Here is a 26,667-nt window from a genome sequence, read left to right on the forward strand (position 1 = left end):
GTCTATGGGTAATGAATTTTGACATTTAAAAATTAATAAAAAAAAAACTTTAAGTCTGATCAGTCTGAAAATATATAGCACACACCACCGCTCTATCCCGCAGGTGTCTGCCGAGTTTGGGGCTTGTGGCTTTAAAGCCCTAGGAGGAGTAGCGTTTAGAATTTCTGTCAGAAAAATAATAATAAGAAAAAGAAGAAGAAGTTTAAATAGCATAACAGTATGTTGGCTTGTTGCCAAGCCAACATAACTAGAATTAAAAGTTAGTGAACTAACTTTGATGTTGGCTTGGCCATCTTGGCCATGGAGCAAAAGAGCCAAAGTACTTGTGTGCCCAACATTGAGTTGCCCCGCTGCAAAATTAATACACATAATAATGCCATAAAAAAATACACCTGTAACAGTCTTTTTCCATGCTCCCTTGCTGTTTTCTTTTTTTAATAAAAAGCCTGGGCTATGATAACAGCTATGACAGGGTTGTCTAGCTGGATGTGAAATAAGTCATGCCTATTTTTCTCGTGTATGTATTTCACAGTCCTGCCACCGTTGCGTTGTGGGCAACGACACACAAGATTACTGAAACAATGCATTTTAAATCAAGGAGATCATAAGGGGTCCAAGCACAATGGTTTGTATAGATGATGCAGTTACACACTGTTTAAAATTGTTTAATTTGTACTGTATGTTCATTCTATTTATTTATTTGTGCTATTTACATAATGTTTACTTTTTTTAAGTTTGTTTTTGTTAATGTAAAATAGCACTGCATAGTCTTCACTGTAAGATAAAATACACAATCAAACCAAAATGTATTCAGACACCTTCAACATTTCTCACATAATCACAGTTTATTTGCTGTAGTTTAGAAACTGGTAATAATATATGACAATAACTCAGAACAAATTCATCTTGATAATTTCGGATAACTTTGATAAAAAGATATGTAATGGAATCAACCAAAACTTCAGACTGTCAGTATGACAATATTTACACAACTATCAATAACTATCAGTTACCAAGCAAGAAATGCTTAATTTGGTTCAGTCTGTGGTGTGAAAAGGTTGCATTAACAATTAAAGAAAGAAACACTTAAGCAAAACATGGGCAGGTCCTTAATTATTATTTTTTTAAATCAATTTCACTGGTAGCCTACTGTATGAAGAATTAGTGGGTATAATATTTCACAGATCACTATTTTGCCATACTCACTTACATAAATGAACTAGTGGCCTGCACCCACTAGTAAAACAATTCTATGTTATTTTTGGATTGACTTTGGATAAATTCTTGTACTACAAGGTAATTCAGTCAAGAGCAGTGAGTGATTTACTTTCAATTTCATACATTAAAGACTCTGACAGCAGAGCTAGTAAATTAGGCGCGGTCCCTTTAAGAGACAAACGCATCCATTATGATGATACACATCCGATTTTTTTTTTGCAAATCTTTACTTTCACTTAAGACATAACCACATACTTATTCGAACACACTTTCCAACACGGGTATTTCGACATATTTTGTATGTATTTGTTGTCGGTACAAAAGCAAGAAGACTTTGAGACGCGTCTCTGCTTGCTCCCTGAACAACACCGCGCTGCTGAATTGAGCTCTTTTGCTTTTCGCTCTTTTTACTGTTTATTTAAACTGCGATTTGAATTTGTTCGTTCAGGTCCAGGAGGAAGTGAACGTCCTGAACGACAGCTCTGTTCAGTGTTGCTGTCCCTGTCCGCGATACGCGCGGCTCTCTCTCGTGCACACGCGCCATCAGCTGCTCAGTTCAGTTTCCCGCAGCGCGGGGCTGAAGCCAACTTGATGTGTTGAATGCTCGGAGCACGTTATAAAACGTATTCTTAAAATACACATTTCTGTTTTAATAAATGGTCATATTAAATCATAGCATAACACATAAGTAGGTACAAAAATAATCAGTGATGCATGCGACCCTTTTGGTCTCAGTGTAGCTCCCTGCTTTACCATGTTATGCAACGCTGAGCAATTGCTGCGACGTTAAGCCTGACAGAGAAATCTCACAAGCACATATAAACACTCATTTTCATATGTGTAATATATTCTTCTAATTGTTTTGTCCCGTTTCGCTGCAGTGTTTTAATGTGAAAGGCTGTAAATGTGTACTTCAAGTGTTCAGAGAAATAAATCGCGAGCTCATCTGTGACGTTCAGCATGATGATTCAGTTAGAAACCAGCTAAGACCAGCGTGACAGTGGCCAAAACTACTTTAAAACCATATAATATATTATTCTAATTGTTTTGTGCCGTTTCGCTGCAGTGTTTTAATGCGAAAGGCTGTAAATTCTCTGTGGACTTCAAGTGTTCAGAGAAATACATCGCCAGCTCGCGAGCAGTTGGCTGCCGCGAATATATAATGTTATTACTTTAAACAGTTCAGAAACATCTGAATTTAGCTCTTGGTGTGTTCTAACGTAGGGATTGCGTGTAATCGCGTTTTTAAAAGGTCTTAAATAAGAATGAATTCGCTAGTTCTCGGCTCCGTGTAGACAGCCTGGGCTGAGCAGCAGTATTTTTAACCAGTTTAAAAGTGAAACGAAACCTGACTCCGCCCCTAAATGTCATTGCAACTGTAGGGGCGCAATTTTTCTCAGACAATGTAAGTCTATGGGTAATGAATTTTGACATTTAAAAATTAATAAAAAAAAAACTTTAAGTCTGATCCGTCTGAAAAGATATAGCACACACCACCGCTCTATCCCGCAGGTGTCTGCCGAGTTTGGGGCTTGTGGCTTTAAAGCCCTAGGAGGAGTAGCGTACAGAATTTCTGTCAGAAAAATAATAATAAGAAAAAAAAGAAGAAGTTTAAATAGCATAACAGTATGTTGGCTTGTTGCCAAGCCAACATAACTAGAATTAAAAGTTAGTGAACTAACTTTGATGTTGGCTTGGCCATCTTGGCCATGGAGCAAAAGAGCCAAAGTACTTGTGTGCCCAACATTGAGTTGCCCCGCTGCAAAATTAATACACATAATAATGCCATAAAAAAATACACCTGCAACAGTCTTTTTCCATGCTCCCTTGCTGTTTTCTTTTTTTAATAAAAAGCCTGGGCTATGATAACAGCTATGACAGGGTTGTCTAGCTGGATGTGAAATAAGTCTTGCCTATTTTTCTCGTTTATGTATTTCACAGTCCTGCCACCGTTGCGTTGTGGGCAACGACACACAAGATTACTGAAACAATGCATTTTAAATCAAGGAGATCATAAGGGGTCCAAGCACAATGGTTTGTATAGATGATGCAGTTACACACTGTTTAAAATTGTTTAATTTGTACTGTATGTTCATTCTATTTATTTATTTGTGCTATTTACATAATGTTTACTTTTTTTAAGTTTGTTTTTGTTAATGTAAAATAGCACTGCATAGTCTTCACTGTAAGATAAAATACACAATCAAACCAAAATGTATTCAGACACCTTCAACATTTCTCACATAATCACAGTTTATTTGCTGTAGTTTAGAAACTGGTAATAATATATGACAATAACTCAGAACAAATTCATCTTGATAATTTCGGATAACGTTGATAAAAAGATATGTAATGGAATCAACCAAAACTTCAGACTGTCAGTATGACAATATTTACACAACTATCAATACTTTGTTGAACAGTTACCAAGCAAGAAATGCTTAATTTGGTTCAGTCTGTGGTGTGAAAAGGTTGCATTAACAATTAAAGAAAGAAACACTTAAGCAAAACATGGGCAGGTCCTTAATTATTATTTTTTTTAAATCAATTTCACTGGTAGCCTACTGTATGAAGAATTAGTGGGTATAATATTTCACAGATCACTATTTTGTCATACTCACTTACATAAATGAACTAGTGGCCTGCACCCACTAGTACAACAATTCTATCTTATTTTTGGATTGACTTTGGATAAATTCTTGTACTACAAGGTAATTCAGTCAAGAGCAGTGAGTGATTACTTTCATTTTCATACATTAAAGACACTGACAGCAGAGCTAGTAAATTAGGCGCGGTCCCTTTAAGAGACAAACGCATCCATTATGATGATACACATCCGATTTTTTTTTTGCAAATCTTTTCTTTCACTTAAGACATAACCACATACTTATTCGAACACACTTTCCAACACGGGTATTTCGACATATTTTGTATGTATTTGTTGTCGGTACAAAAGCAAGAAGACTTTGAGACGCGTCTCTGCTTGCTCCCTGAACAACACCGCGCTGCTGAATTGAGCTCTTTTGCTTTTCGCTCTTTTTTCTGTTTATTTAAACTGCGATTTGAATTTGTTCGTTCAGGTCCAGGAGGAAGTGAACGTCCTGAACGACAGCTCTGTTCAGTGTTGCTGTCCCTGTCCGCGATACGCGCGGCTCTCTCTCGTGCACACGCGCCATCAGCTGCTCAGTTCAGTTTTCCGCAGCGCGGGGCTGAAGCCAACTTGATGTGTTGAATGCTCGGAGCACGTTATAAAACGTATTCTTAAAATACACATTTCTGTTTTAATAAATGGTCATATTAAATCATAGCATAACACATAAGTAGGTACAAAAATAATCAGTGATGCATGCGACCCTTTTGGTCTCAGTGTAGCTCCCTGCTTTACCATGTTATGCAACGCTGAGCAATTGCTGCGACGTTAAGCCTGACAGAGAAATCTCACAAGCACATATAAACACTCATTTTCATATGTGTAATATATTCTTCTAATTGTTTTGTGCCGTTTCGCTGCAGTGTTTTAATGTGAAAGGCTGTAAATGTGTACTTCAAGTGTTCAGAGAAATACATCGCTAGCTCACTGTGACGTTCAGCATGATGATTCAGTTAGAAACCAGCTAAGACCAGCGTGACAGTGGCCAAAACTACTTTAAAACCATATAATATATTATTCTAATTGTTTTGTGCCGTTTCGCTGCAGTGTTTTAATGCGAAAGGCTGTAAATTCTCTGTGGACTTCAAGTGTTCAGAGAAATACATCGCCAGCTCGCGAGCAGTTGGCTGCCGCGAATATATAATGTTATTACTTTAAACAGTTCAGAAACATCTGAATTTAGCTCTTGGTGTGTTCTAACGTGTGGATTGCGTGTAATCGCGTTTTTAAAAGGTCTTAAATAAGAATGAATTCGCTAGTTCTCGGCTCCGTGTAGACAGCCTGGGCTGAGCAGCAGTATTTTTAACCAGTTTAAAAGTGAAACGAAACCCGACTCCGCCCCTAAATGTCATTGCAACTGTAGGGGCGCAATTTTTCTCAGACAATGTAAGTCTATGGGTAATGAATTTTGACATTTAAAAATTAATAAAAAAAAAACTTTAAGTCTGATCACTCTGAAAAGATATAGCACACACCACCGCTCTATCCCGCAGGTGTCTGCCGAGTTTGGGGCTTGTGGCTTTAAAGCCCTAGGAGGAGTAGCGTACAGAATTTCTGTCAGAAAAATAATAAGAAGAAAAAAAAGAAGAAGTTTAAATAGCATAACAGTATGTTGGCTTGTTGCCAAGCCAACATAAAAATAAAAACTAGAATTAAAAGTTAGTGAACTAACTTTGATGTTGGCTTGGCCATCTTGGCCATGGGGCAAAAGAGCCACAGTACTTGTGTGCCCAGCATTCTTGAGTTGCCCCGCTGCCAAAAAAAATTAATAAATAATACCATAAAAAAATACACCTGCGACAGTCTTTTTCCATGGTCCCTTGCTGTTTTCTTTTTAAATAAAAAGCCTAGGCTATGAAAACAGCTACGACAGGGTTGTCTAGCTGAATGTGAAATAAGTCATGCAAAAACCATGATCTCCTAAATACCATTCAATTTAATCTTATTTTAATAGTACTGACAACATATTTTAAGTTATCACACATTACTGAAAAATTAAAGAATTTTAATCAAAATTTTAATTAATATTTATTCTAAAATAAATATTTCATAAAACTGAAACTTAAATATATTATTTATTTAGGCTATACAAAACAGAAAAGAAAAAAGACTAAATAATAAGGCTGAATAAGCTGATCTATAGCATGTTAAATGGTGGTTGCCTGTCTATGAATGGTACACCCTTCTAAGCTCACAGAAGTGGTTTGACCCAAGTCCTCAGCAGCCAATGACATTGACCTCTTCAAACTGATTTTTAACTTGTACTTCACATGTATTTCACCTGTATTTAACACGTGAAATACACGTTAAATACCCGCTGATTTTTCATGTGTAAACAACACGTATTTAACGCGTTAACTAATATTGGATATAATATCGGAGTAATATAGTATTTTAAGAAGCTCTTAAAAATATATATAAATTACTTTACCATGTTGTGCAGCGCCGATAAATAAATAATATTAAATACGTGTTGTCTACGCATGAAATACACGTATTTAACGTGTTGTTGACGTGTTAAAATTCACGTGTATTTGACCCTCTTGGCCTTCCATACACATTAGATATAATGAGGGAGACGTGAAAAAAGGACATCGCGTTGTTTTGATATGGATTACTTTATCAAAAAATATTTGTTCGGGAGCACTTGTTTAGTTTAAAGGTAGACATGTCAAGCTTTCTATAGATATATCTCTCATGTCTCTTCGTTGAGTATTCATGGAGTTACAGTTCATTTTAATGACGTGTTTGTAAATGAAGATCAGCGCAGACCAAGGCTGCAGACAGCACACCTTGTTTGTTATCTTTATTTTATAAGTGCCCAAAGTTTTGTTGTTATTATGTTTGTATCCAAAAAAAAGTAGACCCTTTACAGAGACACGTTAAAATTCACGTGTATATTTGACCCTCTTGGCCTTCCATACACATTAGACGTGAAAAAAGGACATCGCGTTGTTTTGATATGGATTACTTTATCACAGAATATTTGTTCGGCAGCACTTGTTTGGTTTAAAAGTAGACATGTCAAGCTTTCTATAGATATATCTCTCATGTCTCTTCGGTTGAGTATTCATGGAGTTACAGTTCATTTTAATGACGTGCTGTAAATGAAGATGAGTGCAGACCAAGGCTGGAGACAGCACACCTTGTTTGTTATCTTTATTTTATAAGTGCACAATGTTTTGTTGTTATTATGTTTGTATCCAAAAAAAAGTGGATCCTTTACAGATTCGATTGATGTATTGCTCTTATCTGTACGATTAAAACTGAAAGTGTAATTTAAGTAATTGTCGGGGTTATCAGGAGAAAATGCCTCAAAACGCGTATATGCGTTAATCGACTCCAGAGTTAAAAGGCTGTCGTGACTTTTTTTCCTTCCAGTATTCATAAGCTGTATCACGCTGTCAAATTATATTTCATTTTGCACACATAAACAGTTCAAAAACACCTGAATTCTGCTCTTGTTGTGTTCTAATGGGTGGATTAGTACAATTCGCTGTGATATTATTTTTGGAAGCGCTTAAAAAATGCTGATGAAGTCCTCATTTCTCTCTCGTCTTTCTCTCTGTTCTTTGGCCAGAGACATAATTTATAAATGAGATCTGACCCGGTAATAATAACATATATTGGTTTAGCTTGTCAGTCTGAATGAAATGTGTAGCCTATTTATTTGTCTGATCTCTCCCCGAAACGCGGCTGTCATGTGGACTTCAAGTGTTCAGAGAAATACATGGCGAGCTCGCGGACATTTGGCTGCCGCGAATATATCATGCTATTACTTTAAACAGTTTAGAAACAACAGAATTTAGCTCTTGGTGTGTTCTAACGTGTGGATTGCGTGCATTCGCCGTTTTTAAAGGTCTTAAATAAGAATAAATTCGCTCGTTGTGAGCTCCGTGGAGACAATGCCTCCAGCAGCTGACCAGCAGCTGATTCTTCTCTCGTCTTTCTGACTGCTCTTCTGCCCAGAAATCAATTATTAATGAGCCCTAACCCCTGATCTAATCAGATATGTTGGTTTAGCTTGTCAGTTTGAAGGAAATTTTATTATTTACTTGTATTTTTAACCGGTTTAAAAGTGAAACGAAACCCGACTCCTCCCCTAAATCTCATTGCAACTGTAGGGGCGCAATTTTTCTCAGACAATGTAAGTCTATGGGTAATGAATTTTGACATTTAAAAATTAATAAAAAAAAAACTTTAAGTCTGATCACTCTGAAAAGATATAGCACACACCACCACTCTATCCCGCAGGTGTCTGCCGAGTTTGGGGCTTGTGGCTTTAAAGCCCTAGGAGGAGTAGCGTTTAGAATTCTGTCTCAGAAGAATAATAATAACTAGAATTAAAAGTTAGTGAACTAACTTTGATGTTGGCTTGGCCATCTTGGCCATGGGGCAAAAGAGCCACAGTACTTGTGTGCCCAACATTCTTGAGTTGCCCCGCTGCAAAAAAATAAAATAATAATACCATAAAAAATACACCTGCAACAGTCTTTTTCCATGGTCCCTTGCTTTTTTTTTTTTTAATAAAAAGCCTAGGCTATGATAACAGCTACGACAGGGTTGTCTAGTTGAATGCGAAATAACCATAAATCATAATCTCCTAAATACCATTAAATTTAATCTTATTTTATTTTAATAGTACTCACAACATATTTTAAGTTATCACACATTACTGAAAAATTCAAGAAGGGACACTATATATAGTATACTTCGGCGAGTCAAGAGCTAAACAAAAAGTCCTGTTTCATTACAAAATACTGTAACTTTTATAAACTTTATACTATCACCACAAAATTTTAATTACTATTTATTATAAAATAAATATTTCATAAAACTGAAACTTAAATATATTATTTCTATAGACTATACAAAACAGAAAAGAAAAAAGACTAAATAATAAGGCTGAATAAGCAGATCTATAGCATGTTAAATGGTGGTTGCCTGTCTATGAATGGTACACCCCTCTAAGCTCACAGAAGTGGTTTGACCCAAGTCCTCAGCAGCCAATGACATTGACCTCTTCAAACTGATTTTTAAGGTGTACTTCAGTGTATTTCACGTAAAATACATGTTAAATACCCGCTGATTTTTCACTTGTAAACAACACGTATTTAACACGTTAAATAATATTGGATATAACATTGGAGTAATATAGTATTTTAAGAAGCTCTTAAAAAATATATATAAATGACTTTACCATGTTGTGCAGCGCCGATAAATAAATAATATTAAATACGTGTTGTCTACGCATAAAATACAGGTATTTAACGTGTTGTTGACGCGTTAAAATTCACGTGTATTTGACCCTCTTGGCCTTCCATACACATTAGATATAATGAAAGGAGACGTGAAAAAAGGACATCGCTTTGTGTTGATATGGATTACTTTATCACAGAATATTTGTTCGGGAGCACTTGTTTAGTTTAAAAGTAGACATGTCAAGCTTTCTATAGATATATCTCTCATGTCTCTTCGTTGAGTATTCATGGAGTTACAGTTCATTTTAATGACGTGTTTGTAAATGAAGATCAGCGCAGACCAAGGCTGCAGACAGCACACCTTGTTTGTTATCTTTATTTTATAAGTGCCCAAAGTTTTGTTGTTATTATGTTTGTATCCAAAAAAAGTAGACCCTTTACAGAGACACGTTAAAATTCACGTGTATTTGACCCTCTTGGCCTTCCACACATTAGACGTGAAGAAATGACATTGCGTTGTTTTGATATTACTTTATCACAGAATATTTGTTTGCACGGCTCAACAAACACCTGGATTGTGCTCTTGTTTTGTTCTAATGAGTGGATTGTGTGCATTAATATTTTAAGAAGCTCTTAAAAATATATATAAATCCCAGCCGGCATTTCAACGTTGATTCAACGTTGAAACAACGTCAGGTACCATGGTTGAATCAACGTTGAAAAACCTTTCGATTTTGCAAATTGGATCAACGTTGAAATCACGACGTTGATTCACCGTTGAAATCGTGACGTTGATGTACGGTTGGAATCACGACGCTGATTCACCGTTGAAATCCCGACGTTGAATCAACGTTGAATAACCTTTCGATTTTGCAAATTGGATCAACGTTGAAATCACGACGTGGATTCACCGTTGAAATCGCGACGCTGTTTCACCGTCTTACCTGCATTACGGGTGAATGAGGGTCGTGCTGCAGACCTGGGATGAAAGCTGAATGAGGTGTTGATTTTGAAAAGTTAATCCGCGTTGATAACACGACGTTGTTTCCCCGTCGTACCTTGCACCGTGTATAAATACACCTAGATCCTAGTTGGCATTTAGATCAACATGGTACATGCAAGGCTAAAAATCTAATGACTGGCAGCAATGGCTTTACAAACAACTTCAATAAACTACCACATGCTCAAAATTGTCAAACAGCAGTTTAATTTTGGAAACATACTGTATAAAACAGATGAAAATAATCCCACACTTTATTATGCAGAGTATGCATGGAGGTAATGCTAAAAACATATAGTAGAACAATCCAAATACAATAATATTTAAAGGTTTTTGTAAAATAATTTGGCACATAAATGCATATTTTTTTGCAGCACTTACAAGACAAACCCTTGTACCTTTATGACTGAAACCAGTGGATCTTTTATTTTGGTGGAAACCTACAGTTTCTGTCAAAAACATGTTTTAGTAATGTGCCTCATTACAGGAGTTGTGTACATTTGTGCAGTGAAAATGTGTTGAACAGTTAGAGAAGGGAACCTTCCACCAGTTGATTTCTAATGGGAACCCCCCCGGACTGTGTCTTCTTTACTGTGGGGAATGCAGAATGAGATTTCTACCGCAGGGCACTCTAAAATGTTAGAACCAGCAGCCTTAGTGTATACAGTGTGGTTGTGCTTCGGGTGATCCTTGAAAGTGTCCCAGCGCTAGGTCCATTCTGACGCCGTCCCCTCCACTCTCTCCCACTTGTGCACTTTCTGTACCGTCCTGTATAAACATTTACATTTCATCATTTAACAGACGATTTTATCCAAAGCGACTTACAAATGAGAAGAACAGAAGCAGTCAGGTGTACAAGCGAACAACAACAGGATACAAGTGCTATGACAAGTCTCAGTTAGTCTAGTACAGAACACATAGCCAGGTTTTTTTTTTTTTTATATATATATATATATATATGAAAGACAAGAAAAGAAGGAAAAGTGCTAGCATTAGTTGGTTAAGTTCTGGTGAAAAAGATGAGTCTTAAGATGTTTCTTGAAAATGAGTAAAGACTCAGCAGTTCGGATTGAGATTGGGAGGTGATTCCACCAGCTGGGCACAGTCCAGGAAAAGGTCCTTGAGAGTGATTATGAACCTCTTTGGGATGGCACCACAAGGCGTCGTTCACTTGCAGAGGGCAAACTTCTGGAGGGAACATAAGATTTAACCAGTTTGTTTAGGTATGTCCACAATGTTTGACAATAACTTTGATATTGTGAAATATATTTAACTGAAAACTGAATGCAAAATAAATCACACAATATTTTCACTTTACAATTCAGTAACAGTGATGTTGGAAACAAAGTGGACAACACTATTCATTAAACACTTATTTAATGTATTCAGATGAAAATGTACAATATTAACAAATTATTCACAAGCAGTGTTTTTAGAGCCCCCAGTTACACTGTTTTAATCAGAACACTAGCAATACAGTGTAGAAAAACAAGTCAAATCAAATTCAGTACATTTTTATTAAACTAAGCACAAACAAAACCTATCACAAAAGGTCAAAGCATCTCTAGCAGAAGTGACAGTGCAATGTAGCAGAAGAACAATTTCTTACCAATGTTTCAAGAACAAGCTGGATCCTCGATGACTCTACAAGGGGAAAAAAGAAAGAGTTTACTGAAAAGTTCTTAAAAAGCAGGATTTCATATTATACCATTTCTTTAACCCACTGGTTCTCAAACTTTTTATACCAAGTACCACTTCAGAAAATATTTGTTATTAAATATTAAGTTGCACCATAATGACCAACATTACATTTCAGCAGCGTAGTTGGCCAAACTATTCAGCTACAGGTCTACAGTTAAAAAATGAGGCAGTTTTATTCTAATAAGAATATTAATTGTTGTCAGACATTTTACCATGGTAAATACAGTTTGAACATTAACACTACAACTGTGCTTACATACACAGGTAAATGAAAAAAAAAAGTTTAAATTAAAATGTAATTTTAAATGTAATTATGTAACAAAAGTTACAAAACTGTACTGTACTTTCACTCTAACATACTTAAATGTGCAAAAAAAAAAACTTACTCAAAGATTAAGTTAAAATATATTAATATTAATTAGTTTAATTTAGTGATTCACCTGCATAACAACTAGAGGGGGCCTGACACTTTGAGAACCATGCTTTAAACAATCCTTTCTTTTTTTTTTTCATTTTCATTAATTCATTAAAATTATATTATTTAAATACCGACATTTGCACTTATATGTTGCAGAAAACACTTTGAAACTATTATAAGAATACAAACATATATAACACACCTAATGCATGGGATTCATATCAGGAAAATATGGGAAAATCTCTAAAAGACAGACATTAACACAACCTACCAGCAACACATTGGGTGAGCATCTAACTTGATCATCTGTGATAAAGCAATGCAAAAATAGACACACGGGTATTTATTTATCTGCAGGTTACATGTCATTTAAGCTACCCATTTGTAAACTCTGGTAATACTTTACTATTTTCATAAGATAATAAAGATAAAGTTAGCGATTTTCTTACCTCATTTTGCCAGGATGTTTTCAGGACCTCGCAGAACACCTGACCCTTCTTGTGTTCACAGTTTTTGTTCTCCATTGACATGTCACAACTCAAATTCGCTCAAAATAAATAAAAAATGTACAGGCAAATATGAAATAATTCGGGACCGACCGTAAATTATAACGAGCAGCAGCTCACAGTTAGCCGCCTCACTCACAGAAAGACGACAATAACGGTCATATTTTTAAATGTAGAAAAGCGCGAACCGATTCATTGTCCAGTTTCCTGAATGACAGCCAGATTAACCAATCATGATAGAAGTAATAAAATAAAACTACCAATGGGAGTTGTTTCAGTGTGATAAAGCAGCGAAATGTATAGTTTTATTGTTGTTAATGATGATAATATTTAACATATACCTTTAGATTTTAGAATAGGTATCATGACTAAAATATTTTTAAATGCTATTAAAATAATAATTAATTTAAATAATTTAATATAAACAATTTAAAAGCTTGTTAACCTTTTTCTACCATTTAGCATTAAACATTTTTAACGTTGTTTCATTAAAACAACTGACCTTATTTCAACCATATTTCAATGTTGAAAGTTGGTCATGTGCTGGAAGTTTTTCAACAGTTCATCTTTAAACGTTGAATCAACGTTGTTTCAACGTTGAAACCACAACTGACCTTATTTCAACCATATTTCAACTTTGAAAGTTGGTCATGTGCTGGATGTTTTTCAACCATTCAGCTTTAAACGTTGAATCAACGTTGTTTCAACGTTGAAACCACAACTGACCTTATTTCAACCATATTTCAACGTTGAAGGTCGGTCATGTGCCGGCTGGGATGACTATACCATGTTGTGACGATGGATAGCAATTGATGTGACGTTCAGAACTTCAGCCTGACAGATAAAATCTCACAAGCACATATAAACACTCATTTTCATGTGTATAATATATTCTTCTAATTGTTTTGTGCCGTTTCGCTGCAGGGTTTTAATGTGACAGGCTGTAAATTCTCTTCAAGTGTTCAGAGAAATACATCGCGAGCTCGCGGACATTTGGCTGCCGCGAATATATCATGTTATTACTTTAAACAGTTCAGAAACATCTGAATTCAGCTCTTGGTGTGTTCTAACGTGTGGATTGCGTGCAATCGCCGATATAATTTAATTATAAAAGGTCTTAAATAAGAATAAATTCGCTCGTTGTGAGCTCCGTGGAGACAGCATGAGCTGAGCAGCCGTGATTCTTCTCTCGTCTTTCTGACTGCTCTCTGCCCAGACATCAAGTATTCATAAGCTGTATCACGCTGTCAAATTATATTTCATTTTGCACACATAAACAGTTCAAAAACACCTGAATTCTGCTCTTGTTGTGTTCTAATGGGTGGATTAGTGCAATTCGCTGTGATATTATTTTTGGAAACGCTTAAAAAATGCTGATGAAGTCCTCATTTCTCTCTCGTCTTTCTCTCTGTTCTTTGGCCAGAGACATAATTTATAAATGAGATCTGACCCGGTAATAATAACATATATTGGTTTAGCTTGTCAGTCTGAATGAAATGTGTAGCCTATTTATTTGTCTGATCTCTCCCCGAAACGCGGCTATCATGTGGACTTCAAGTGTTCAGAGAAATACATGGCGAGCTCGCGGACATTTGGCTGCCGCGAATATATCATGTTATTACTTTAAACAGTTCAGAAACATCAGAATTTAGCTCTTGGTGTGTTCTAACGTGTGGATTGCGTGCAATCGCCGTTTTAAAAGGTCTTAAATAAGAATGAATTCGCTCGTTGTGAGCTCCGTGGAGACAGCCTGAGCTGAGCAGCCGTGATTCTTCTCTTTCTGACTGCTCTCTGCCCAGAAATCAATTATTAATGAGCCCTAACCCCTGTACTAATCAAATATGTTGGTTTAGCTTGTCAGTTTGAAGGAAATTGTATTATTTACTTGTATTTTTAACCGGTTTAAAAGTAAAACGAAACCCGACTCCTCCCCTAAATCTCATTGCAACTGTAGGGGCGCAATTTTTCTCATACAATGTAAGTCTATGGGTAATGAATTTTGACATTGAAAAATTAATATAAAACAAACTTTAAGTCTGATCAGTCTGAAAAGATATAGCACACACCAACCCCCAATCCCGCAGGTGTCTGCCGAGTTTGGGGCTTGTGGCTTTAAAGCCCTAGGAGGAGTAGCGTTTAGAATTTCTGTCAGAAAAATAATAATAAGAAAAAAAAGAAGTTTAAATAGCATAACAGTATGTTGGCTTGTTGCCAAGCCAACATAATAAGTTTAAATAGCATAACAGTATGTTGGCTTGTTGCCAAGCCAACATAATAATAATAATAAGAAGAAGTTTAAATAGGATTTCAGTAAGTTGGCTTTCTCAAGCCAACTTAATTACTACAATTATTGATGACGAGTTAATAATGATGTCTGGTTGCATTGCCATTGGTTCAACGTGCCAAATGGTTCTCCAAATTTGTTCAAAATGTAGATAAAGAAATTAAATGCCACTGTGGGTTGCTCTGGGATGAACAGTTCTGATTTGTCTTTATATTTTGGTTGGCAAAATAGAGCAAAACAGACAACATTGTGTCTAAAATAACACAATAACAAAAACTTCTTAATTAACTGTTGTATAAGATGAGTATAACATTTGTGAAATAGCACTTTCTTAAATATGTGATGTAAATACGAGACAAAATTTCAAACAGGGGCATTTAGACCCATATCTTGAATTTTAGGGACATGTTCTAAGCTCCATCATGCAGTAAGTTGTTGCTCTGCGTCATATTAGTCATCAATCGACTGTATTGAATGGCAGATGATACACATTGGTCTGGGGCGGGGCATGTGCGTTAAATGCGTTAAAAATTTTAACACATTATTTTTCTTCATAATTAATTAATCTAATTAACTCGTTAAATTACCAGTCATACTGATTTTTGATCTTTATTTTTTTATATATAAAAAAAAGAGTCCATGTGTAGACATGTCCACGTTTAATAAATCTAAAAAAGTTATCATGTTTGATAGCCCTAACTGTATTGTTAAATTGAAAGTGAAGTGACACGTGGTCGGAGCAGTAGGCAGCCATTTTTTGATGTGGCGCCCAGGAAGCAGTTGCGCGTTCAAGGGCACCTCAGTCGTGGTATTGAAGGTGGGAGAGAGCACTGTACATTCACTTCACCCACCTACAATCCCTGCCAGTACAAAACTCAACCTTTGGTTTACGAGTCCGACTCTCTAACTATTAGGACACGTTTCCCCCAAATTGTTACCATAACATAACCAAACTATTAAACATAGAATTAGAGCCATTACCAGCAGTGCTATATGAATTATAAATTAATTAGTGATGAAGAATTATGAAGTAATGATTAGAGGGCAGAAAGTCTAGCTTTTCTCAAAGATATTGTTACTATTTTGTAAAGAATTTGTTCTGTGTTGTTATTTCCATTTTTTAGGCCATGATGTTGGTGTGGAAGAGGACATGGCAAGACCCCGAGGGTTCTGGTGTGAATTCCCTGATTCTGGAGGATGATTACTCAAATTGCTTTGCACTTTCTTCATACAGACACAATATCTCTTATTGTACATCAAAAAGTAATTGAATGTAGAAGTCTACATTATTCTTGTCTACATTATGTGCTCAAAGCCATATACACACAAAACAACAGTTTCATGAAGCTAGTTGAACAAACTCATAGTTTCTGACTACAGTATGTAGGGAGTTGTCAAAAAACAACAACTCAGTTTAATTTGCGTTATGAAGGTTAACAAAATGCCATTTAGATACTTAACATCACAAACTCAAAGACAATACAACAGTAGAGGCTTGGATCTATATTCAGTAGTATTTATTAATGAATATGAGGGTAAACCATACAAGGAATGAACTAAAACATGAATATGACAACTCTTCTATTCAATTAATCATTTTATTGAGAAAATGCACATTACATTTTTTCCTTTTAAATCGAATTACGTTGTGCATAAACAGAGATCACCTAACAGAAATTTCTAAATTAAAACAAATATGATTTCGTACAATAAATCACAATAAAGAGCTTAAAATTAAATAAACACACTATAAAAGTGTCAAATATAGTCCAAAAGAGGAAGATTATGATAAAAATAGAACACGGTTTATTCAAATAGCTAAAAATAGAAAACCATATGCGAGACAGCATGTAAACTCAAACAATACCAGACAACTAAAGAGTGAACAAACAGCAACTTAAATACTGGGCAAATAAGGAAAATAATGAACAGCACTTGTGCAGATTAAATAAATGGCCATGGCAACTGATAAGTGGTGGGGAAACTGAGCAAAGGGAACAAATTAAAACAAACTACAGTAAAAGTCCAAAATTAAAAAAATAACAGAATGACTGAGTGTCTTTGACAGTGTTCCAGTTTCAGTGTTGTAGCGTAGTGGTAGAGCATTGTGTTTGCAGCACAAAAGCTTGTGGGTTTAATTCCAAAGGAACACACATACTAGTAAAAAAAAAAAAAAAAAAAAAAAAAGTATAGTCTGAATGCACTGTAAATCACTTTTAGATAAAAGTATCTGCTAAATGCATAAATGTAAATAATGCCCCCTCCCAGAAGGTATGACCTTCTGCTGTAACCAAAAAACAAACATGATTGAGCGAGAGAGGGGATGGAGAGGGCTTTGGAGGAGGTCGAGGATTAGGTGAAGAGCGGTCGAAAAGGAGCTGGTGAAGGGCTGGCAAAAGCAGGCAGGAAGACAAGCGGAGACTCCACAGAGGAACAGATGTGGTAACATCCATGGGGGTTATGATGGGAGGAGTGGTCAGATGGTTCAGGCCCAGAGATGGGACAACCAAAGGAGACAAAGCCCATATCAGGGGATCACAGGATAATGACAGACAGCTGATGGAACTGAACAAAACTACTGGCACTTTAGACCTAGGTAGAACTGCGGCAACGAGTATCTTAGGTGGAACAAGACCACCCAAGGACTGAGGCAAAATAGGTGTGACCAAAGGATCCTCTAGCTCAGGCGAGGCTGGTGACTGCATGACCTGATGCTTCACATCGCTGCAAGGCATGATTTAGCAAGCAAGGTCATGCCTGATAGTAATTTTATGTGGTGCATAATATATATAGGTTAGGGGCTTGACATTTTTTTTCTCCCTCCACAAAAGAGGGGCCCGGCAGAAAAAAATTGGGAACCATTGCTTTAACCTGATGCTAAAAGAATTAAAGTTTTAAATAACATTAATTAGTTAATTAATTCGTTAAAAAATAAGAACAAAGTAGAAGAAAAAAATTAAACCTTAAAGAAAATTTTTTATAAAAACACAAAATGTAAAAATTTTAACTAATTCAAATATCCCTGATTTACTGTTCATATTTGTGTATCAAGTTTATTTTGTTCACATTTAAGAATCTCTCTGTGTGGTTGTGTGTTAATATATGCACAGAATATACTGTGAAGAAGGAAAACTGTGGCGGAGAAAATGAAATACTGAATGACGCAGACTCTCTAACTTCTACTGATGTGTCAGGACCTAGTGCTTTAAACCAGCTTGGACAGTTCATAATGAAACAGAGCTATTTAATTGCTCTCATCATCACAATGGTAAAATAATGTTTGTTACCCTGATGTATGTCAGAACAGTAAAATTATTTTTGTTGCTATAATGTATGTTGTTTTGTGACTGAAGAACATATGTTTAAAAAGGAATACAGTTTAAAAGTTTTCTGTTTAAAAGTACAGTTTCTGTTTAAAATGGAATACAGGGGAAAACTGTTCATTTACTTACCCCCCCCCTTATTTCCTTAAAATAATAGAAAAAGGGAATATGAAACTTTTAAAATCAGATAAAAATGTACTTTCAGCATCTTTGTCAACCTTTTTTTTTTTTTGCCTGTGCTAAATTTTCCATGCTCGCTTCCTTCATAGTCAATCTCTCTGGTCAAAGGTTTCAAGATTTGCTTTATGTTATAATAGTGCTTTTTAAAATGCCTCACAAAATCACAAAATTTGGCATATTTTTTGAAGTAAGGCAGGCAGCAGCTGATCTCCACAGGCCTGCATTAAGTCACCCAAGTGACTGTTTTTAGACAGTTTCCCCAAAAAACTCTTATCATCCTCCACTTGGACAAACAGATCCTGAACCTTACTTAGTGACTTTTTTATTGCCAGACTGCTAAAAGAAATACAGCAGGTCTTCACATTATTTAGGAAGTCGGGGCTTACTGTGAATGACTAATTGCAATTTAAAAAATTCACACTTCATAATGTGCCATTACTGCACATTGTATTTAACAGTTCATGTTTTCTGAATATCTGGTCACATTTTTATCATCATCATCATTATTATTATTATTATTATTATTATTATTATTATTATTATTATTATTATTATTATTATTATTAATAATAATAATAATAATAATTGTTATGTTTTATACTTATTTATTTTATTTTGTTTTTACTTTAAATGAAGTCTGGTCATATGTGAGTGAAAATTATTCAAGAATATTTCATTACTTCTGAAATTTGTTTTCTAACTGGATCGTAACATCTGTTAGGCTTACTCTTATTAAACTTTTTATGCCCTATACATATTATATTCTTACATTCATGCTGCTAATATACTTGTTTTTCTTTGCATGCATACAGGTATGGAGCATCAGCTATAACTCATGGTTTACATTAGTGTTACTGGTGTGGTCATGTGCAATCTGGATGCTGAAGGATCGTCGGCGGTTTGCCATGCTAAGCGCTCCATTCCTTGCTGTATATGGGACATTGCTGCTAGTGGTTACTTTCATTAGTCAACTCCATCTCAACCATATTGACATCTTCCCTGCTTTACCAAAGCATGTCTTGATTGACTTTGATGTCTCTGGTTATCCAGTACCCTGTGTGCACCTTGCTGCAAAGGTATGTAAAACTAAATCTTGGGATAAAGCTTAACAAAGAATACTTAGTGTAGAGTCTATTACTCTTTGATTTGTATGCTTATGATAAAAAAATATTACATACTGTTACAGAGAGAAGTTGTAATGAGTGAAATAGCCTCACAAATGTAAATTTTTAGCAACACAATATTATTTGCATGTTGCAAAGATTCAAATAATCACAGAAGCACAAACTGAAGTGACTGGGCTAGACCCACCTGGGGGACTGACAGTGCATGTAGCTTTACCATTTTGAATTATCAATGGTCAGATTCATTCATTGTTATAATAGATTTTGAGTGTCTCATTACCCACAGCTTTTCTTTGTGTATGGATATAATATGGCATACATATGGAAATCACAAATGAATGTTTTCAACTCCCCATGAAATCCAGCCAGATTGGAATAAAAAATAAATCATTATTATAAGTTTTGTCCAAGTGTATTTGGGTAAAGTAAATTATTTGGAAGCTATTCATTTTTGCATCATGACATGACATGAAAAATTACATATTGGAGCCTTAAATGTCACATAAGTTTATTGCTTGAATGTTGTAAAAACTAGTTTGTTCCTCTTATAATGTTTACACCAAGGATGATATCTATGATGATAACGATAAAGATATAGTTATAAAAATCATTCTCAATATTAAAGAATAGCAGAGCCCACAACACAGCTTAACGATAAAGGCACAGAGAAATTATATAGTTGGAATCACTTTGAGAATTATTATTTTTTTTTACAGGTGATGATAGTGTAATGGACATGATCTCATGGAAAGATAAACTGAAACTTCCTGAAAGTAATAAGGATATTATTTGTTATTACCTGACATTAGCTATATAAAATTGAATGCAAATTAGATAATCATAAACTGATGATACACTTTTTCGTTGTAAACAATAAAACGTTTCCCACTTGCAGTGGGAAGTAAGGTGTCGGATCTGTTTCTTGAACACGAAGCACTGGTGAACGATGAACTCCTGAGCACTGAGAAGGTCCTTTGTCTGTTTAACTCAGTTATAAAATAGAAGAATTTTATCTAAAATAGGAAAATCAATACCTGTTATTCTTTCTTTAAACCAATCAAAATAGTGTATTGAGTGTTGTCCCGCCTCTTGGCAGTGCTTATTGGTTGGATCAACTCGAGCAAGTTAGGTTTTCAGACTACGCAAATCACACACAAAAAAAAGAGTTTCATATATTTTAGATTCATTGCACATCAACTGAAATATTTCAGGTCTTTTATTGTTTTAATACTGATGATTTTGGCATACAGCTCATGAAAACCCAAAATTCCTATCTAAAAAAATTAGCATACTTTTTTGAGAAGGACCTGTATATATATATATATATATATATATATATAAATTGTCAGGAGATATCTGTGGAACAGCATTGATTGTTCAAAAAGTTACAAGATCTTAATTGAATGTCTTATGAACCTTTGCTTGTGTCAATCCCGGTGAGAAGCCATCTAGGCTATTTACAGCATCTATAAAGTTCCTATAACAATGCTCGCTCGTCCTGGAACAAGATTTAATTTATCATCCAGCAATTAGCAGGAGCTGCATTAAGATGGGCTGAACCATTGTGGTTCCAAGAAACTGAGGTCACCTCGTCTGTACAAAATTTAATTAGCCATTTTAGAGAAGTGTTTGTGGACCCTGTAGATGACTCTTCTGACAGCGACCAACAAATACTTCAAGAGGCTCCTGTCCCATCCATAGATTTTCCTCCAATATCTCCCCAGTTAAGCCCAGGATGGGCTCCCGATCCTCAGTTAAGCCCAGGATGGGCCCCCGATCCCCAGTTAAGCCCAGGATGGGCCCCTGACAGTGATGTGTGGGTTGATACAAAATAAGCGGTGGTTGCTGCACTTCGGCCCTCCAGAACCATGTCTCCACCTCGCCCTGTCAGCCCTTTGGCTCCGTGTGGGCTCTGCATCCCTTTGGCTCCACCAAGGCCCGTCTGCCTAAGGACTACTCTGTGTCAAGGACCAGTCAAGCTCTAATCAGTGGGTTTACCCGAGCCTGCTTGAATGCTGAGGGAAATGTTCCAGAGTGAAGAGAGGAGTTTATAATGTGAGTAAGCGAAGGTATGACTGAAGAAGAGATCGCTTGAAGGAGGTGAGTGGGGATCAGATCAAGTGGACAAGTAGTAGGATGACTGACAGCGGAGACCAGGACAACTAGAGCCCTAGATACAGATCCCCTGTAAAGACGTTGTCTCAGAGGACCACCAGGACAAGACCACAGGAAACAGATGATTCTTCTGCACAATCTGACTTTGCTGCAGCCTGGAATTGAACTACTGGTTATGCCTGGTCAGAGGAGAACTGGCCCCCAAACTGAGCCTGGTTTCTCCCAAGGTTTTTTCTCCATTCTGTCACCAATGGAGTTTCGGTTCCTTGCCGCTGTCGCCTCTGGCTTGCTTAGTTGGGGTCACTTCCTCTACAGCGATATGGTTGACTTGATTGCAAATAAATGCACAGACACTATTTAAAATCTGAACAGAGATGACATCACTGAATTCAATGATGAACTGCCTTTAACTATCATTTTGCATTATTGACACACTGTTTTCCTAATAAATGTTGTTCAGTTGCTTTGACACAATGTATTTTGTTTAAAGCGCTATAAAATAAAGGTGACTTGACTTGACTAATAAGAGGCTTAATAACCACCAGCTTGAATGGTTTTGGGACGTGACCTAAAGATAACGACGAGTTAATGATATTGAGAAGTGGTTCTTCAGCTACTCTTTCTTTAATTTAGTGGGTACAGGATCTAATAAACATGTTGTTGGTTTAGATACAGTGATACGTTTATTTAGCTCTTCCTGTCCTATATTTGTAAAGCACTGCAGTTTATCTTTGGGTGCGATGGATGAAACTGAAGTGTTAGACGCTGTAGAATCTACATTTGCTATTTTATTTCTAATGTTATCTATTTTATCAGTGAAAAAATTCATAAAATCATTACTATTTAACGTTGGTGGATTATTGAATCAGGTGGCGTCTGGTAATTTGTTAATTTAGCCACTGTGGTAAATAAAAACCTTGGATTGTTTTGGTTATTTTCTATGAGTTTGTGGATATGCTCTGCCCTAGCAGTTTTTAGAGCCTGTCTATAGCTGGACATACTGTTTTTCCGTGCAATTCTAAAAACTTCCAAGTTAGTTTTTCTCCATTTGCGTTCAAGACTATGAGTTACTTTCTTGAGAGAGTGAGTATTACTGTTATACCATGGCACAGTATGTTTTTCTCTAACCTTTTTCAATTTGATGGGGGCAACAGCTTCTAATGTATTAGAGAAAATAGTGCCCATGTTGTCAGTCATTTCGTCTAGTTCATGTGTATTTTTGGGTACAAATAGCAGTTGAGATAGATCAGGCAGGTTATTTGCGAATCTATCTTTGGTGGCTGGAACAATAGTTCTGCCCAGACTGTAACGCTGAGACATATAGTTATTATCAGTGATACTCAGCATGCACGATGCAAGGAAATGGTCTGTAACATCATCACTTTGAGGTACAATATCTATAGCAGTAAGATTGATTCCATGCGATATAATTAAATCTAGTGTATGATTAAAACGATGAGTGGGCCCGGTGACATTTAGCTTGACTTCAAAAGAGTTTATTAGGTCAGTAAACGCAAGTCCTAATGCATCATTTGTATTATCAACTTGAATATTAAAATCTCCCATGATTAGCGCCTTATCAACTGTAATCAGAAGGTCTGAGAGGAAATCTGCAAATTATTTTAGGAAATCTGTATACACTGTAAAAAATTTCTTGTTGTTTTTACAAAAACTTTTTGGCAGCTGTGGTTGCCAGAATAATTTTGTAAAAATACAGAAAACTGTAAACACATTTACGTCAAAAACTGTTAATTTTACAATATAAAGCTGTAATTTACAAACAAGAAAATGTGAATATAAACCAGTAAATTCAACAACACACAAAATTAAATCTGTTTTGTACCTTGAAAATACTGACAACCACCATAATAATAAAGATGGTACTGTATAAGAGAAAGCCACATGAAGTATCAAAGCTCATCACAAGTAGCTTCACCACAAGCAGAAGTATATATTAACATATAGAAGGTGCACATTTATGGAAACACAAAACACCATCATGGTAACACACGTGATACTTAAATAATGCAAAAAACTTTCATTAAGCAACAGAAGATGTAACATAAAGCTCAAATGTACATAACTGATAACAAGAACTATTTAAAAACATGATTATTTAAACAAAATACTTTCAAACGTGGAGTGTCACGCAGGGAATTCTGGGAATATCAGTTTACAGTTTTAGACTGTAAATTATACATTGATTTGTTCTTTTTTTACTTCTAAAAGCTGTATAATTAACAGAATTTTACTGTAAATTTACATTAAATGCTTTGTTAGATCTTTTACAGTTTTTCCCTGTATATAGTACGGGAACTTACTGTTAACCTATTATCAGTTTTTTTCCGTAGCGTTTTTACAAAATTTTACAGTTAAAATTACACTTATTTTTTACAGTGTAGTCATTGAAAGTCATTAAAAGTTTTTGAGGTTTTTCTAAGGTTTTGGTTAATAATTCCTTCTGATGGAATTGATAACTGTTGAGTCATTATTAGAGGGTTAACATAATTTTCACTTAAGAATACTGTTCTAAATAATTAGTAATTCCTTTAGAAGGAGTTATTACCATCTAAAACTTTACAAAAACCTCAAATGACTTCAGTGACATTATCTTACAATTCTTTACTAACAACTTCCAACTCATTACTAGTGGGCTACCATAATCTTCACTTTATAATTAAGTATACATTATGCATTTATTGCATTTATTGTTTAAAAAAAAATAGTTACTGATTAGCTAAAAGTGAATTACCTATTTTAGCTAAGTGCTATCACTTAATAATTTGTTAATCATAGCTTTCTGTCATGGTTAAAAAGTAGTTCCTAGAATGTTAATACTGTGTTACACATTTGTTCTTGTGTAGGTATTTGTTAATGATGGAACAACATGCTAAAGTGTTACTGAATAACTTTATTAACAAGTGTTACCTATAACTGTCCCATGTGTTTTTCTTTGCAGGTTTCTTACACATTTAGTTTCTGGATTTTACTTAGACAACAGCTGAAAGAAAAAACTGAAGAGGAGCTGCAAACAGCAGATCATTTAATGGAAGTCAAAGTGCAATCATGTATGCATATAATTTAGATTTTAAAATAGTGTATTTCAATCTGTGCATGCTATATAAAAATGTGTACTGAACACTTATTGCTACTTACAAAAATTACACAAAAGGACATTTTTAAATCATAAGTAGCAATATAAAAATAATGAAGATAATGGTTTAAAAAAAAAAAAAATTCAAGGACAAAACTAAATTCAACATATCATCTTCTTAAGAGCATCATTTCCCAACCCTGGTCCTGATGTTAGAATGTTACAGTTGGATGCTTAGTAATAGACCCAAATGTGTGCCTTAAATTAACATGCTTTAGACAGTCACAGAAACACTGTGTGTCCACCAAAAAGTCCACTCTGGAAAACTTAATAGTATACTGTCAGCAATATATAATATGAGAATTCACAATGCTAGAGCCATTACGTAAATAGGCTATCTATCTATCTATCTATCTATCTATCTATCTATCTATCTATCTATCTATCTATCTATCTATCTATCTATCTATCTGTTCCCTTTCAGTATTACACTTGTACTGCGTCTTGCTTGACGCAAATGGGAAAAAGCCTGGTTCAAGCTGTGTATTTAAAAACAAACCAATGGCTGCAGAAGCCTATGGTGAAAAAGCCTGCCAAGCATGCCACAGCCCGCCAAAATGGGCGGGGCACTCTGGCTATATAAGTGGGTGTTCGCCACAGGATTCTCAGGTTACTTCAACTGAAGTGATGAACGAGTCGTGCAGCTACATACCATGGCTAGCAACGCATTACTCGTCTCTGTATCTCAGAGAACTGAGCTTATATTAAGTAACCGAGTACATTCCCTTTCGATACTACACTTGTACTGCATCTTGCTGGAAGCATATGTGAACAGTGCAATCACACCTTGGTAATGCAGTGGAACGGCTAAGATATCAAACTTCCATAAGCAATCCATTGCAATAGATGTTAACAATAATCCAAGGTTATTCGGGTGAAAAAACCTGGCCTAGTTAATCATTCCAAAGTACTCCTGTCACTTCGACACCCATAGGCTGAGAGGTGGCAGGTGAACTGATGCCAAAGAGCTTGAGCATGATATGGTCAAGGGCTCTCTACCAGATTTGTTTATGCAGGTCACTTAAGTGGAAAGAACCCTGGCCTGTAAGGGCAGGAATTCCAGGTTATAAAACCTTGCAAATGTGGATGGCGAGGCCCAGTCGGCCATGCCCAAGATGTGGCGATGTTGCTAGTCGAGTGGGCCTGTACTCCAATGGGGCATTAAAGGCCCAACAAAGAGTATGCTAGTGAGATGAAGCAGACAAAGTTGTTCCTACTGCCTATAGGGGGCAGAATGCTCAATATAGATTATCAGAGCTCTAACTGGGCAGCGCATAAATGGATCACTGTCCTATTCAGAGGGAGGAAGCGCAGAGAGCGTAATAACCTTAGGTACATAACCGTGCCTTGGTTTCAAGACAACTTAGTTTCGTTAGGCCCAAATTCCAGACAGGCAGGCCTAATAGAGAGCGCCTGCAGGTGCCCTATTAACTTTGCTGATGCCAGTGCTAGAAGCAGGGAAGTGTTCAGCAATAACAACTGAATGCTGGCAGATTGTGGAATCTCGAGGGTGTGCACCGTGGGTGAATACCATGAAGGGACAGAGGGAAGAGGCGGCCTTCTGTCACCCCTCAGAAAACGGCTGACCGCGCTGTGGCTGCCCACGGATTGGCCCTTGATAAGGGCATGAGGAGCCATCATGGCCACCACATAGACTTTGAGAGCAGATGGGGAGTAGGGGTGGGACGATACAGGTACCTCACGATTCAATTCTGTGGCGATATGTGTTCCACGATATGATAATATCACGATTCGCGATATCTACGATATTGCATATATTGGAAGAAATTTAA

At 36.0% G+C, this 26,667-nt stretch overlaps 1 protein-coding gene and 1 long non-coding RNA gene across 3 annotated transcripts in view; one reads left to right on the forward strand and one right to left on the reverse strand.

The window, feature by feature from the left end:
- The window catches only part of si:dkey-11f4.7 (piezo-type mechanosensitive ion channel component 2), a 293,659-nt gene that overhangs the window by 80,068 nt on the left and 186,924 nt on the right, over positions 1–26,667 (forward strand). Inside the window, 4 exon segments of the mRNA XM_052605318.1 lie at positions 16,103–16,241; positions 18,089–18,246; positions 19,294–19,557; positions 24,680–24,788. Of these exon segments, the coding sequence (XP_052461278.1) occupies positions 16,103–16,241; positions 18,089–18,246; positions 19,294–19,557; positions 24,680–24,788 (670 nt within the window).
- Positions 11,027–13,138, reverse strand: LOC128020224 (uncharacterized). 2 transcript variants are annotated; one of them, XR_008185308.1, is made up of 4 exons: positions 12,638–13,138; positions 12,460–12,494; positions 11,679–11,713; positions 11,027–11,257 (listed from the first exon to the last, which is right to left on the reverse strand). It is a non-coding gene; the product is annotated as an uncharacterized LOC128020224 (long non-coding RNA). The 2 variants fall into 2 exon arrangements; XR_008185307.1 differs by lacking the exon at positions 12,460–12,494.

The sequence above is a fragment of the Carassius gibelio genome, chromosome A9 (genome assembly GCF_023724105.1).
Source record: "Carassius gibelio isolate Cgi1373 ecotype wild population from Czech Republic chromosome A9, carGib1.2-hapl.c, whole genome shotgun sequence".
In the NCBI taxonomy this organism is placed as follows: Eukaryota; Metazoa; Chordata; class Actinopteri; order Cypriniformes; family Cyprinidae; genus Carassius; species Carassius gibelio.